The 17151-nt window shown below is 42.4% G+C and overlaps 1 protein-coding gene across 2 annotated transcripts; it reads right to left on the minus strand.

Annotated features, from left to right (window-relative positions):
• Window positions 1–704: 704 nt before the first annotated feature.
• On the minus strand, window positions 705–16844 carry ETAA1 (ETAA1 activator of ATR kinase). Of its 2 annotated transcripts, XM_075925569.2 has the most exons (6): window positions 16474–16844; window positions 12835–12972; window positions 12480–12556; window positions 7172–7290; window positions 4630–6845; window positions 705–2334 (listed from the first exon to the last, which is right to left on the minus strand). In XM_075925569.2, exons 1-6 carry the CDS (start codon window positions 16655–16657, stop codon window positions 2219–2221), a joined length of 2850 nt encoding a protein of 949 aa, XP_075781684.2. In that variant the 5' UTR covers window positions 16658–16844; the 3' UTR covers window positions 705–2218. The 2 variants fall into 2 exon arrangements, with proteins under 2 accessions (XP_075781684.2, XP_089633654.1); XM_089777528.1 differs by lacking the exons at window positions 12480–12556; window positions 16474–16844.
• Window positions 16845–17151: the final 307 nt, after the last annotated feature.

Here is a 17151-nt window from a genome sequence, read left to right on the forward strand (position 1 = left end):
GCAGTGACTGTTGGCTCTGGGCTGGCAGGTGTGGAGCTGGCACAGGCACCTGTGACCAATCAACCCAAGGGCTTTGGGGTGGGGGGAGGGAAAGGAATGTTCTTGGTTGAGGCTGGAGTGGCCACCAGGGCACCCTGGGAAGGCTGGAGGCCCCCTATTTCGATACAAGTGTCTACACAGCACTTATTTTGAAATAGTATTTCAAATTTGGCGCTTTTCCTCATGGAATGAGGTTTACCAAATTCAAAATAAGTGCTTTGCTATTTCGAATTAATATCGAAATAGCTGTTTAGCTGTGTAGACGCTAGGAAAGTTATTTTGAAATAACTTTGATGTGTAGACATACCCTGATTGGCCAGTGGGCCGCACTTTATTCTTTTATAAAAATGTAGTGACAGGCCGCAAAAAATTTTGATCAGGCCACATGCGGCCTGGCAGAAGCCTGTATGACATTCCTGGCCTATAGTCTAAACAGACCAGACAAAAGAAGCATTATGCCAGTGTTCATAGATGGGGAACTGAGGCACAGAAAGATTAAGTGACTTGCCCAAAGAGTCAAAATTAATGACAAAAATCAGATACTGAATTCAGATCTCCTAAATCCCAGGCCAGTGTTATATCCACAAGACCAGCGTTCCTTTTTTTCCATACTTGGGTATATTCTTCATTAAAGTTACTTGCTTTTACAGAACAAAAGAGAATACTTAAATGTAAAAATGGCAAGTTTAATAATGGTTCACAAATATACAATATTTACATTTGTAAGTTTTACAAACCAAAAACACAGTGTACAGGAGATAAAGATTTTGTGACCCTTTAGCAGCACTCAGCAAGTTATTAACAAAACCAGATAACCAAATAATGTTTATAGTATCACTTATGATACTAAAACATTTTAAACGGAAAGCAGTGGTCTGCTGTGAAATGCCTACCAGCTTAATCACAAGTAATTTTACAACTTGAACTAGTTCTCCATGTATCACTGTTGAAACAGAGCTTCAAAACTTCACAGTCAAGTTCATCAGGTCAAATTAGGAAGAATATAAAGAATATAGCATTTGATACATTATGTTTAAGAGCTTCACTGACCAAGGGTTACACCAAAATCTCTCTCAAACTAAAAATAGTTGAGAAGTTTCAGGCATTTTAATAGTGAACAGATGAAAGCAGCTATAGTACAATTTTCTGCATTATGTATTTAATGTAAATCATATTTAACCAAATAAAGTAATAACTGCAAAAGAGACAACAGGCCAGATCATTAAAAACAACCACCACAAACCTCAAACCCCACCTGTAATTCCAATGAGGTCAACGTGTTGTTCCCATTCATGCCATTTGAGGATCTGCCTCAGTATATTCTATTTTGTCTACAATTTGGTGATGGTTCAGCAAAGTGGCATTAGCTACATCTTAATTAATCATGTAATACTTGTTTTTGAAAAATCCATGGCGTAGCCAAGAACTTGAAATGGTAACCAGGAAAAAAAAATACATCCTATGCTTATTGCTAGGAATAAAAAAAGTCTGTTTTTATAGTACATCATCTCAATTTTACTGATTAGCAAGCTGCTGAATTAATTTTTTTCTTTACCACTAAGATACTATTCCACCATTAAAAAAAAAAGGAGATTGACAATGTACTCTTCAGGTCATGTGCATTTCCACTAATTTTCTGATGGCTGAACTTGTTCTAATCAGCAAGCTCTAACTTCATCATTTGAAAGCTAAATTTTTAGGCTCATCTCTATGGGTTAGTTTCAAGCTAACCAAAACCAGTTTGAGAACCACAATGATATAATCAATGCACACATCAACATCTGAGCCTACTTTTTTAAATTCTTTCTAATTGAGGAAAAAATAGACATAGAAGCCTGTGAATTAATTTTATGCTATCCTTTTTTTTTTGAATACTTTAAATATGGTTCATATGAATTTCAAAACCTCAGAATTGCAACACTTGATACCACTAGTGTGTACACAACATTGAACTTGATTGCGATGGCTGTTAAGCTACTTAGAGAAAATTGTTTACAAATGTAAACTATTTTCATAATTTAATAAATTTAATGTATAGTGCAGCATTAGTTTCTCATACAGAAGTCAAGTAAAGACCAAAATGAGGCATATCAGACAGAATTTTAAAAAATGGCTCAGTCTTTATTACAATAATTTTCCTACCCAGCTAATTAAAATGCTAAAAAAATCCAAACCAAATTCAAGTATCTTTCAGAAATGCCTGCATTCTGGATTTTCTTCGAGCAAGAGCTTCTTGTTTTTTCCTTTCAATTTCTTCTTGAGAACATTTTCTGTTTTTCTGTTCCACCACAAATGCTGAAAATATAAAATATTCATTAGGAGCCTTGAATCTTGGCCAGCATGTATTTTTTAGTTTTATATCTTCAGTGTCTGAAGATAAATGGTAACAATACACTATACTGACAAATGAGGAACCCACATATAAAAATGGCCTATATACTAATATAGTTCATCCTCAAAGCAGGAGTTGGAAAGTTGCATGACCTTTGCATTGCTGCTGAAGGCTACCAACTACCGAGTATACTAGGAAGCAGACATTTACTTAAAGAAAATTTTACTGTAGCCCTTCAAGTGAACCTGACATCAAGAATAAATAGAGACTATAATGGGTTAAGAAAGTTATGGATATTAGAGAGGAAAGAGCTCTAAAATCCAAGTTGGTACTGGTATCATACTGGAAAGACATGGGGGTCAGCTATAGTTCAGGAGTCCAACAGATTTGTGTGTTTGTGTGTGTACTGTCAAAACCAACAAAAAACAGGAGACAGGGTCATGATAGCTAAACATAACATTTTATGTATTTTCCTATAGAGCGCTAAGTCAGCATGCACTAGAATTCTGGCCCCACTGAAATCAAATGAAAACTCCCACTAAAGTCAATGTGATGGTCTAGAGATGTAAATGGTTAACCAATTAACTGTTTTCCTCACCCTTAACAGATGAGGCTTATTGGTTCTAGTTCACCAGGAGCAGCTCCTCGGCCACCCCATGTAGGGGACTGCTCCAGGCCCGCCACAGCCAGTGGCAGGCCTGACCCTGCTTGTCACCGCAGGTTATATGCTGGCTCCCCGTAGCCGGGCTAACCGTGAAGCCTCCCCTTCAGCCCCGCTCCCAGAGAGCCAGCTTTGCTGCAGGCTCTGTAATATAAAGCTTATATATAAACTTTTTACTGCAGAGCCTGCAGTATGTGTAACCGCCAGGATTTTTAGCAGTTACATGGTTATATTTTTAAAGAACTTTTTACCTCCCCAGTGTGACCAGGTTTGCACCTAAGATTTTTTGCCTATTAACACATCTGGGAATACACGGTCTTTCACATTAGCGAAATAAGACAAAGGGCATAAAAACAGTTAAGGCAACTATATATGCTGGTAAAAAAAGTACGTACAAGTTTCTAGACAGATTACTTGCCAAACACTATACACGTCTAAAACAATGAATGGTCTGGTAGCACTTTATAGATTAACAAAACATGTAGATGGTATCATGAGCTTTCATGGGCACAGCCCACTTCTTCAGATGAACAGAGTTACGAGTTTGGGATGTGAACACTCGAAATAAATTGGAGGGGGAAGGGGGGAAAAGACAGAGCATCAGTAAGTATCTGGAGAATTCTTAGTAAATTCTGAGAATCTGGAGAATTCTGCCTTAGGGCTGCTGCTGCACTTCAAAGACGAAAGCACGCTTGGAGCATGGGATCAGCTGGGGACTCCCCCCACAGACCTGGGCTCCATGCAGTGCTGCCGCTTTGGAACACCGGGAAGAGCCTGACACTGGGCTCCCTGTGGCATTTTAAAGTGGCAGCACCGCACGCAGCCCGAGGTCAGTGGGGGAGTCCCCAGCTGATCCCGGGCTTCACGTGGCGCCTGCTGCTTTGAAATGCCGTGTGCAGCCTGGGGACACCCCAGAAGGCTCCAGGCTGCACACAGCACTTCAAAGCAGCAGCTCTGCATGGAGCCCAGGGTCTGGCCCTAGGATTCAAGCCGCACTACGACTTCGAAATATCTCGTCCTCTTCCCCCTCACCCCACCTTGCTGCTTCTTTCTGATAGAGGCAGTGGGGAGTGGGGGGGGGGGATGTGGGGGGGAGTTTTCTTATCGAACAGTTGACTAGTCCTTCACATCCCTAATTCGGAGAAGCATAACTCCCAAATTTAGGATTTCTACTGGTGGTGCACATAAAAATGTATTCTGCACATGGATATGAAAAAATCTGCATATGGATAGAAAAGATTAAAGGGAACATTTAGCAGGGTATGTCCAGAAGTGTCATCAAGACACACTGGACCACAGTGATTCTGAGCACTTATATGGAGGATCAAGTACTTCGGCAAAATGGGGAGGAGAGAACACATTCCTTCAAATAAAGTAAGTTGAGAGAGGTTTTCAAAACAGAATTTCATTGCCCAAAAAGAGTTAGAATTATTTTAAAATTGTCTCATCAAGCCTAGTTTGAGAGGACCAAATACTTAAATTTATAAAAATAACATCTAAATTCCATACAAAGCTTAGAGTACTCGGTTTGGTCTGACATGATTTAATCTCTCTCCCAACCCCCACCAGGTTAGTAGAATTAAAAAAGGAAACATACCTGTTGTAGAATCTGCCAGACAGTCTGAAAGGTGCCTCTTAAAAGGTAGCTTCTGATTAATTTCAATCTTCCCATGCAAAGGGACATTCAATTGATTCTTGCTTACTTCCAGACTCTGCTGAGTAACACTGTTTCCAGAAGTGCCTCCTATACGTATACTTTCAGGATCTACATGAACAGCAACCTGGGAATTGTTAATCTTTTTAAATGAAAACTTTGAAGGCACAACTGACCTATTTATCATACAATTATTATTTTGTACCTTTCCTGTGTTGTGTGAAAGATCTCGGTTGCATAACACTTTACTGTTAAATGCACTCATACATGGATTTGTTATGTTAACTGGACCAATTCCAGAACTGAGGCTTCCTGCAGGCACAGAATTAGACCGATACCATTTTCCTGGAACACTCTTTGCAGTATTTACAGAAGCAGTTTTATTACAGTTTTGGGAATGGGTATACCTGTGCTGTGTAGGAACACTTGCCATTACAGCTATAGGATTTGCAGAATTTATACAGTTCACTACTATATTTCCAAATGTAGTTAATCCATCGGTAACCTTTGAGGAATTTGTACAAAGTCTTCCCATCAAAATGGTGTCCTGGTTAGCATTGATTTTTTGTGCCAATGGGTGATTGAACAGTCCTTGTTCAGATGCTGTGAAGCGATCATCAGAATCGGATTTGGAAGTAACACTGGCTCCTTTTATTACTGCCATTTCATTTTCTTGTTTAATGCCTTGGTTCTGAGTCTGTTTTTCTATATCATCACACACCTGATACAACAAATCATCATCTTCACAGTTTGTGTCCCAAAGACTATCAGATTCACAAAACATATCTAAAACTTCATCAGGAAACTTAGGCTCATTCCAATCATTAAATGACACAGGACATTTCTTTGGCATTTCAGCTTGGTTTAGGTTACTCACACCAGTACAGGTCATCACCTTCAATTGATCATTGGGCTTAGCATTAGTAGAAATGGATGACAGAGGGAAAATACTCGATTTGTTATTTCCATATTTTTCAGTGTGTGTTCTATGAGGATTATAGTGTACCAAGGCAGAGGAGGATGCTTTTACAGGAAAATTCATGGGGCCACATTTAAGCTGTATTTGTTCCTTGCCAGTCTTAATATCAGATTTCACTGGAATAAGAGAAGTAGAGTCTGAAACTTTGTTTTGGTCTATTTTCCAAGTGGAATTTATCTTACCAGTTTTAACAACATGCTCATTATGTAAAAAAACAGTTTGTATCTTTGAATTTCCCATCTCATTATTTGGTTTCTGGAAAGAAAGAGATTCTGCAGCATCTTGTATGGTTTTACTATTTTGTTTCAGAGGTGCATATTCAATACTTTGGGGTTTGGATGAAAAACTTACACCAATTACAGAATTAGAAGTGTTTGTCTGTTCCTTAGTTTTACTAAAGCCACTGAGAGCGTGTGTGTTTGGCTTTCTCAGAGCTGGTAAGGCTTTTTCAGGAGTACTAATCAGTTCAGGGTTTTGGGTAATCTCCATTACAAAGGAATCATCTGCCAAAATATCAATATCCCAATTATCAAAATCATCATGAGCTACTTCTGCAGGCTTTCTGGAAATCAATGATTCTGTCTTAGAGGATGTCAAACTTTGTTTTGGCAGCACAAGAATATTCTTAGTTTCCGGAGCTGCAATCTGAGTCATAATTTCTAATGCACATGTTGAACCTTGCTTCTGACATCTCTCTTTAGCAATGTGCTGCTTTGTTACTGTACTTTCCTTAAAAGTATGTTTCTTCTCTACCAAGGGACTTCCATTTTCATGGAAGCTATTATTTAAGGAAATAGCTGATAGGTCTTGGCTCAACTGTCCACTACATTTCTGGGTAGAGCAATCAAAAAGGGCATTAAGGGCCACTTCTGCCTCAAGGTCTAAAGACTTCTGGCTGCTAGTTTGACAAGGTTCTGTGGCAGGAATGCCAGTATGCTCTGTAACAGGCTCCAAGGACAGAACAGTATCTTTTTCAGAATTTTCATCAAGGAATGACTGCAGATTTTTCAGCTGTGCACCATCTTTATAATTATTTTCAGTCTCTGCCTCTGAAATAGTCTGCATAAAACCATCACATCGATCGTCCTGCTCCTGGACTAAATCTGGCTGAATCAGGTTTTTATCAAATTGTTTAGCCAACTTCATCAGTTCCTCTTCAGTATTTTTTGCTTTATTATCTCTAAATGCAAAAACAAAACAAAAAATCAGGAACGCTGAATAATACTTTGCAAAGCGTAACCAGTTTAATCTCTACTTTAACAAACATTTATATAAAAACCTCTAAACAAGCACACAACATAACTATCAAGGTATGCTGCAACCAATAATCATCCCATTTTAAAAGATTACAAAGTAAAGGGTGAAAGCATTACCGTGTATTAACTCTGCTAATGTACAGAATGTATTCTTGAATACAATACATTCATGTATTCAATGAAATACTGCTTCCCTTACATGAAAGCGAAACTTATTTGGTGTGTAAGCAAAAGTTAATTTGAACTTTACCTTGTACCATTTAATTTTGTTCTAGTTCGCACTTTTACTATCCCAGGTGTACAAGGAATAGCATCTTCACCAATCCACATCCCTAGAAGAGATCCCTCACAACAGCCTGGTTTTTCATCCTGAACAGTTAAGATTAAATTAGTATTACTTAGACATTTGATTAAAAATTAAGATTTCTTGACACACACAAGTTTCACTGGTTTAACTTAAAACAGTTTTAGAAACAGATTTAAATTGGTACAAACTTGGCTATACATTAAAGGCCCAAGCTAAATCAATACAAACCAGATTTAAACTAAGATAAGACTGCACACAAAGTTGTACAAGTTTAACTATACCAGTTTGAAAACCACAACTAGGATATTACCATATTTACAAGCAAATTACCAAAGTGAATGATTACAATAAAATATTCTGCAATGTTCTCTTAAACTTTATTTTAGTCTACTAATACACCTAACTGAATAACTACCTAAGATGTGTTCTCTTTGTTATTCGGTTAAAACTCTGCTGACAAATTAGAGAAATTCTGAAAATCATATTGATCACGTCTCCTGAATGGGAACAAGTTTTGAATTCTTCCATTACAACATGAGTATACAAAGATCCCCCAGAAAAATAAGTAGAAATATATAGAATTTAGACCTTAAAGAAAGATGGTCCAGAGTGCTAAAGTTCAGATTTGCATGTGAATTCTCTGAAAATTCTTCAATATACAAATCTGTGAAATTGATTCATGGATACTCATAAACAAAAACAAAGAAGACACAGAATTATATAAAAGCCAAAGGAAGGGACTTGAGCCTTACTGACCAGTAATGCAAAAGTGCTTTTATTTTTTTGGGGGGAGGGAAAGACTGGTGATACCAGCCAAAGGTAATCCACAACCTGTCAAAAAGTGCAAATAAGAAGCCATAGTCCAAAACAGGCCATACATGATGCAAGAGACAGCAATAACCTATAAACAAAGGGGAGGTGCAGCCAATGGTGTTTTTAATAATGTCTGTCAAACTCCAGGCTGGACTATTTTTCCAAATATTCTCTCTTGCTCTATAAATATATTTAAAAAATTCCTACGGGACAACAGAGTAACATCATCATGTCACTCTGTGCCCAGCCTGCCTCCTTCCTACCTCCCCACTCCCTGGTGCTCAAGGGAAGAGAGATAGGGCTGGTGCACCATGGCTCAGGCACCAATGCCCCCCTGGTGACTTGGGGGGCGGGGGAGGAAAGAGAGCCAGGGCTGGCTGAGCCTTGGCATCACCCTCCTCCCCCAGCCCCCGGGGAAGCCAGGAGGAGGGGAGGGAACTGGCCCTGCATTAGCCTGGTGGAGAAGAGGGGGGGAGAGAGGAGGAGGGCTCAGGGGCAGGCCGGGGTTGCCACGCCTTGGCTCAGCCATCCCCAGTGGCTGGGGAGGTGGGGGGGAAAACCAGGGCTGCCTAACCTCAGAGAGAGGTGGGCTGGCGAGCAGAGGCCATAGTCCCCTACTATACTATTACTTAGAAATACAAAACCATTTTAAATGGGCACTATCAAACAAGAAGGTATATTTTTGCCAGCTGAAGATTACATAATTGTGTCAGGAAACGAGATTTTTCTTGTGGATCTTATGCTTCAGTAAAAGATGGCTTTACTATTAGAAAACAGTGTTTCTCAAAATGGGTCGCGGGCCCGCTTTGGGAAAGCCACTAGTGGAACTGAGATGGTTTTTTTTTTTTAACCTAAAGGGTCTGCAGCCACAGAGCCTCACAACTCCCACTGGCTCCGACTCAGCCAAGGGGAACCACATGGCCCAATGCTGCTTCCTGCAGCTCCCCGTGGCTGGAAATCGTGACCCAGAGCCAATGGGAGCAATGAGGGTCATTGGCTACCAACCCTTTAGGTAAACAAAGCAGCGCAGGCCCGTTAGTGGCTTTCCCAAAGCAGGCTCGCAGACCTTTGAGGGATACTGGAATAGGATATTGTTTACTTTGTCAAATTCCAGGCTATGTCATTTACGTAGGTTCACATGCATCAATCCTGAAAACAGAATATCACAGACATTACCACCTACATATGATTGCTTGATTATTCTATTCTACTGCACATTTTTCCTCATCTTAATCTTGCATGGTTTCTGCACTTTCATAGTCTTTATTTCAAGATCATTCATATTTTAAGGGAAAAATAAGATTGTATTCTTTCCAAGATTAGATTTTCATTTTTTATTGCTGAAAGAAACAAAGACAAACTGGAATGGCAACACAAAATGAATAAGGTATTTTAAATTGCTAACTGACTGTATTTCCAAGATTTTGGAAATACAAGTTTAAATAGTAATATAAAAAAGTTTACAATATTTACAGTCACTGAACTGTTACTATTTATAGTCAGTTTATAACAGTTAATTGTATTAAAAAGTCTGGATATAAAGGAAGTACACTAGAAAGCCCTACTCATGATTAGCAAAGTACTAACGACTTATCTATGAGTACTGCTTTTTTAGAAATGTAACTTCAAAAAAATTAAAGACAAAAGATATTAAAAAACTCTGGAAGCACAGGGGAATGTGTGCACATATCATATTAGAGTTTACACCACCCTTTCATTTAATCTCAGTTACACAAATAATGTAACATATGTACCGTCAGAAAGATGTTGAGAATGTATGAAGGGACAGCATTTACAGAAATGCTCAAAGGGAAATGGCAAAAATTAAAACAAATCTGACATACACACAATTAAATTGACTTCAATTTTAATATCCTTTTTAAAATCTCAAACTCTACAAGCTCCTGCTTGCCATTAATTGCCTTTTCTCTATTATATAAGCGACTCCTAGTGAATCTATAAAATTAAATGTAAACGGCACATCCTTACCCGATATAAACTGTCTTAATGGAGCTATGTGAATTTACACTGGGAGGTTTTTACCCAGAGAGTACAATGCACTGGCTATCTTACAGCAAGTAATTATGTGACACACACAAAATTAAAATTCTAATTTCAATGTACAAATGACTGAGGAATGTTGGTACAAACCACTTAACATAATTGTTTATGAAATAAATGTATAAGTTGAACACCAACTGAATCATTTGTATCTTCTTGTAGAAAATTCTGCCTGTGCAAACTTATTTCAGACTCGTTTAAGCAATGAATAATTTTAATTTATCTTTACTGTACTGTACTTCTTTTAACTTTGCATTCATGGGAAATTCAGACTTAATGGTGCCATTCAGGAGTTTGTTGCCAGCAAAATTGCAAGTTGTATGATTTTCTAGTTGCTCCAACATTTTAACTGCAGAAATACTATTTAAATGAACCGAGTTGCATGAAGAGTCTGAAAAACTATCCCAAAGGCAGGCCTTTCAACAACAAAATTGGCTTCAATGGGTAAAGCAGTCCAAAAGAGAACCTTAACAACATCTAAGAAAAAAAGCAAGGAGTAGAAAAAGAAAAAAATGAGGTGTCAGGAAGAGGCAAAGATGGGAAACAAACTGAGAAGTTTGTAAAAGAAGGAATAAAAGCAAGGAGCAAAGGCTGAACTAAACTTATAAAAAAGACGACGAAAGTAGCTCCAAGTAATTTCTGAACTGTTAATCTAGGAGTGGGATTAGTTTCTAAAACCAGAAACACACTAAATCATTTGTAGAAATAGGTTATTTTGCAAATACTGCACGGAAAAGCTAAAAATAACCATCAGCAGAGTAGTCTATGATTTAACAAAAAAAGGGGTGAGGGGTACAAGAAACCTGAAAGCTAGCTACTTGTATTGTGTTATCATGGTAAATAAAAAGAGGAAATCACCTAGTAAACATGATATACCTAAATTATACATTTGAAATAAGTAGTTGAAGCTGAACATGCCACTGCATCAAGAAAATGATCATAATCATCCCTTTCGAAGCTAACATCTTCTAAAAGATGGGATTGGTGCCTGTTCAAATTTCTGCACTGACAGACACATGGGTAATTTTTAACCCTCCAAATTGTACTATAATCTGAAATCAAAGATTTCCCTCAAAAGAATCAGAATAGTACAGGCAGTCCCCGAGTTACGCGGATCCGACTTATGTCGGATCCGCAGTTACGAACGGGGTTTTTCTCGCCCTGGAGGACGGGAGCGGCGGGATGCCCAGATGAACCCGGGGCGAGAAAAGCTGCTCCGCGTCTCCCTGGTCTGCTGGGGGGGGGGGGAGCCCCCCCCCGAGCAGACCAGGGAGACGCGGAGCAAAGCTGTGGAGCACGCGTACAGCGGGACAGCCCAGACGTGTCGCGACTGTCCCGCTGCTGGCGTCCTCCGAAGCTTTGCTCCCCGTCTCCCTGGTCTGCTGGTCTCAAGCAGACCTGGGAGACGTGGAGCAAAGCCGCGGAGGACCCAGGCGGCGGGACTGCGGTGCATCTCGGTCCGCCGCCCGCGTCTCCCTGGTCTGCTGGGGGGGGGGGGTGCAGCTAGTGCGCCCCCCACCCCCCCAGCAGACCAGGCTTTTCTCCGGACGCCTGTGGTAGAGCAGCTGGGGCACTGCCGGTTGGTCCTGCAGTGCTGCTCTGGGTGCTACTAGACCAACCCGGCAGCACCCCAGCTGCTCTGCCCCAGGCGTCCTGATTCAGCCGCTGCTGGTCAGTTTCAGCAGTGGCTGAATCAGGACGCTTGGGGAAGAGCAGCTTGGGTGCTGCTGGGTTGGTCCAGTAGCGCCGAGGAGCAGCGCTACTGGAGCAACCCAGCAGCACCCCAGCTGCTCTGCCCCAGGCGTCCCCAAGTCAGCCACTGCTGAAACTGACCAGCGCTGACTACAGGAAGCCCGAGGCAGAGTTGCTCTGCCCCGGGCTTCCTGGAATCAGCCACTGATCAGTTTCAGCAGCAGCTGACTTGGGGATGCCTGGGGTTCTTAAGTTGAATCTGTATGTAAGTCGGAACTGGCGTCCAGATTCAGCCTGTTGAAACTGATCAGCGGCTGATTCCAGGAAGCCTGGGGCAGAGCAACTCTGCCTCGGGTTTCCTGTAGTCAGCCGCTGGTCAGTTTCAGCAGCGGCTGAATCTGGACGCCAGTTCCGACTTACATACAGATTCAACTTAAGAACAAACCTATAGTCCCTATCTTGTACGTAACTTGGGGACTGCCTGTATGTCATTTTAAGTTCAACATGACAACTAATACTAATGCAAATATTAGAAAAATTAAGAATCTCATTTTTATTATGCAAAGGATTACACAGACTAAAACTGTTTTCCCATAAACAGTTTTTACTCTAGACATGGCACCATTTTTAACCTTTGAGTTTTTGGTATAAACTGCAAAGTGCTGCGATAGAAAATTATAATTACCTGCGGAGCAATACGATTAACAATATCTGAAATGTCAACTGTACAGCTACTGATGGCTTGTTTCTTTCTTTCATTACCTAAAAAGAAAAACCTTTGTATAAACTGTCAAACGTGACAAATCCAGGTTTCTCAAGTAGAAATGTTTCACATACAACTGCTAACTTCAAAACTGCAGTAAGTGCTGGATCATAGTATGTACTACAAAAAAGGCAATAAAAAGCCAGCCTCCTAAGAAGAGTGCTTCTGTAGTAAAAAAAGATTAAGACATCTACAGTATATTTTAACTATACATTTCAAATGGCCATTTACTTACTAAAAAGCACAGATGAAATAAGAAATCTTTGGTAATAGTTACCTAGTTTGTGTGTAATTGGCGAATGAGGATCCCAAAAAATTTCTTGCTGTATATCAGCATCATTGGCTGGAGAACTGAAGGTTGATAACCTTGATCTGCTATTTAGTGATCTCTTCGGTGTCTTATATAAACATGATTCTGTGTGAATAAAGATTCTCATATAAGAAGTTAGCGCTGGCAAAAAAAAAAAAAAAATACACAATACAGATCCCATGAATCAAGGTCACACATTTTCTAAACTGGAAAAATGAAAGAAAGAGATACAATCATCCCTTAACTATTTTTTTCACAATTACACATTAAGTTGAGAATATGACTTGTCAGCAGCATTACTGCAGATAGAAGAAATTCATTTTCAAAATGCATTGCAGGATACAGAAAGCAAGATTTTCAGACTATCAAAGAATAACTTAGTAAAGTTATTGCACCACCAGTGGAATCTAATAATAAAAGTTATCTTATCGAAACTGAGGGAAAATCCTTTGGTAGAATAGATGCTCCTCCTCCTTTCTCTTCCCCTCCCTTGGCATAGTTTGTGAACACAGTGGTGATCTCTGGTTAAAATTTCACCCTTTCAAAACTATTAGCAGCCAGTGTTAAAACAGCCAAAACAGGACTCTTCTAACTTATCCCTGGAGATGGCTATGCTCAGCAGTCCCAAAACAGGGAAAATGTTTTCCACTCCCACACTGCATTCAGCTCACCCAAACTCTGAAATCTTACCCTATACAGTCAGGTTGTGTCTAGATTGGCATGATTTTCCGGAAATGCTTTTAACGGAAAAGTTTTTTCAGAACAGAGCTTTTAGATTGGCACAGACGCTTTTCGTGGAAAAGCGTCCATGCCAATCTAGACGCGCTTTTCCGCAAAAAAGCCCCAATTGCCATTTTCGCGATCGGGGCTTTTTAGCGCAAAACAAATCTGAGCTGTCTACGCAGGCCCTTTTGCACAAAGCTTTGCGCAAAAGGGATTTTTGCCTGAACGGGAGCAGAATAGTATTTCCACAAGAAGCACTGATTTCTTACAGTAGGAAGTCAGTGCTTTTGCGGAAATTCAAGAGGCCAGTGTAGACAGCTGGCAAGTTTTTCCGGAAAAGCGGCTGATTTTCCGGAAAAAACTGGCCAGTCTAGACACAGCCTCAGTGTATACGTTTATATGCAGGCAAGAGGGTGGGAGACAGGGGCCAGTGCTCACAGGTGCTCTATCAGGGTGTGGGGAGTAGGGGGAGGGGAGAGGAGAACCAGTTGGCTCAACGGACGCTGGTACATGCTGGAGAGGGGAGTCAAAGTCAAACAAGGCAACAGTACAGGGGTGAAAGAGTTGGTTCAGCATGTACCGGCTCCCACCTGCCCCACTGCCCTGCATCAGACACAGTAAGGGAAAAGGGAGGATGGCTTTTAAACCACCTCCCTGCAAACACCAGCTTCCACTCTCACCCCTGCTACCTCTGTGGGAGGCAGCAAGGGGAGGGCCATGTAGCTCCCAACATGCACTGGCTCCTACCCTCCTAATACAGAGGCAGTAGGAGAGGGGGGGCTGTGTGTAATGGAAAGGATTAACTGATGAGCCCAGGCTCTTTGGTTAACCATGTTATCAACTGCATGGTCACATCCCTTGTATTATTAAGGTAATAATACAGAGGTAATGCTGATAGAGGCAATTCTGCCCAGGGTGGCAGGTGGTTCCCCAGGAGTGGGGCTGGACTGCACTGGCTGCTGGCCTCACCTCTGGGACTAGAGAATGGTTGAATAACCACTAAGAATAAATGGGGTTAGTTGACTATTTAATCAACCAATATCTAACATCCCTAAAACTATCTTCAACATTTGTTACCTCTTAAAAATGAAGAAATCCTTAATTACACTTTCAAGTTTCAAACCCAGAGGTATTAGCACAGAGAAAGGATTGTTTGTCCTTGCTGGAAGCATTCCTTTCTGGTTGAACTGGGATGGTATTGGCAAAACTGGAAGGAACTGAATGAGTGCAAAAGCAGAATTGGGAGGTGTGGAGGTTCAAACAGGCTTCACTATCACCACATTAGTGAATCATGAGTGTGATAACCTGATACTTATCAGTTAATGGTCTTAGTTATGCTCAGCCAGTTCCAGAGGAGGCAGTTTCACAGCAGCAAGGCAGCAAAGCCACCTCCCTGGGAGCCAAGCAAGCAAGGACTGCCTGTTCTGCTCCCCGGGGTGGATGCTTCATTGAGGACTCTGCAGCATAAAGCTAAGAACAAAGCTAAAATTTATACTGCAGAGCCTGTCATGTGGGTAACAAGTGAGATTTTCAGAGGTTACATGGTTACCCTAGTACACAATTTTTAACATCCCTAATCACCACTCCCCTTCACTTAAAAAAAAACTAGGCCTGAATCCTACAAATTACTCTGTATAAGAGTTGTGTAACTGTGTAAAGCTCTACTGAAGTTTACTCGGCTCTGTGTGGACATGTAGTAAATTACAGGACTGCGACCAAAGTTATTTACATTTTCTTGCTTACCATCATCATACAACATCAAAATCGCACAACTGAAAATCTCCTTGGCTTAAAAAAAATATATATGGAATTGCAGCAGAAAATTCAATAGCTGCCTACTAGCACAATGCACCAAAGAAGAAAATTTGCCAGTAGTCAGATCACAGAGTTTTTTTATACTGGATTATTTGTTGGTACAGATGGGAATGCTCTGCTTAAAAGCTGATTGCATGATCTGCCTTCAACCTAACTATTCATATATGAATTATGATAGAGCCTATCCTATGGGTTCCCAAACTGTGGGGGGGGGGAGGCATACCCCCCTGGAGGGCATGAAGAAATTTCGGGGGGGGGAGGGACCAAGCCGACCCAGTCCCCCCCATGAAGTTTTGCTCTACTGGTCAGTTTCTTTTTTTTTTTTTGCTCAACAAGTTTGCTGCTATTGGGGGGCTGAGGGTTTCTCAAAAATCAAAAAGGGGGCATGATGCCAAAAAGTTTGGGAACCATTGGCCTATCCTTTCCCAGAGCTGAAAAAAAGATTCAGGAGACAACTGAAAACGTTGGGAAAATGGTCTCAAGTAACCAGAGGGCGTATTTTATGACAAATCCCATTACCTAGTTTAGATAGTGCTGCAAATTAGAAGTTTGGGTTTAACCTGCACACTTATAAGAAAACCCAAACCTCAAACACATTTGGTGCAAACAACAGCTTTTTAAAGTTTTTGTTCACAACCAAGTCTTTATTTCCCAGAGAGCTGCATGTTCCGAAGAATTAAAATTCACAAGGCGAACTGGGGCCCTTCCCCCTTTCAATCAAGAAGCTCCTTCAGAGTAAACTGACTCTTAGATGGGGAACCGGATGGATGCAATTCGGATACCTCCTCTCCGCCGGGAGAGCCAACATGTAGGATGCCCTAGCAAGGGCCTGCTCTGGGGAGGGCAAACCTCGCCCAGCTGACAGTAGTGAGGGCGTTGGGGGGGGGGATGTGGAGTGTGGGGGGGGGCCTGTGTGCCCCGTCGAGGAGCGATTATCGCTGAGGGGGCTGCCGCGGGATCCTCTCCCACAGGACCCCGGTTTCTCAAGCTGGGGGCGCCGGCCCCCGCCGGCCGGAGGAAGCGGTCACCCCGCTGCAGAGCGGGGCGGCCTGGCTCCTCGGGCCTCACCCTCCGCCTTGCTCTTGCTGCTGGGCTCGGCCGCCGCCGCCGCTCCATCTTGCGGGGGCCCCGCGCCGCTCTCCCCGGCCGCCGCCGCCGCCCTCGGCCTGCTGCAGCGCCCGCCGCTCCGCGTCTCCCGCGCCGGGGACCTGAGGCGGAGCTTGTCACCCCCCTTCCGCCGTCTGCTAGCCATGGCGCGCGGCCCCGCGGCTCTGCATGGCGGCCCCGGCTCCGCCGCTCACGCCGCCGCCGCCGCCGCCATCTTCCCCGGCTCGCCCCGGATTGGTCGAAATCGAAATCAACTCGGCGGCGAGCGTGATTGGTCTGGAGCGCTGGGGAGAGCGGACGCGGTAGGGAACTGCCACAGCAAGCGAGTGTAGATCGTTGGTGTTTCACCCGATTCTCCCCTCCCCTCACTGCACACCCCTCCCCCTCACTACGCATCCCGTCCCCTCACTACACACCCCTCCCCCTCAGTACACAGCCCTCCCCCTCACTACGCATCCCCTCCCCTCACTGCACACCCCTCCCCCTCACACCCCTTCCCCTCAGTACACAGCCCTCCCCCTCCCATCCCCTCCCCTCACTGCACACCCCTCCCCTCACTACACAGCCCTCCCCTCACTACACAGCCCTCCCACTCCCCGCCCCCTCAGGCCACACCCCTCCCCTCACTACCCACCCCCT

This window comes from Pelodiscus sinensis, chromosome 3 (assembly GCF_052426305.1).
Source record: "Pelodiscus sinensis isolate ZL-2025 chromosome 3, ASM5242630v1, whole genome shotgun sequence".
Classification (NCBI taxonomy): Eukaryota; Metazoa; Chordata; order Testudines; family Trionychidae; genus Pelodiscus; species Pelodiscus sinensis.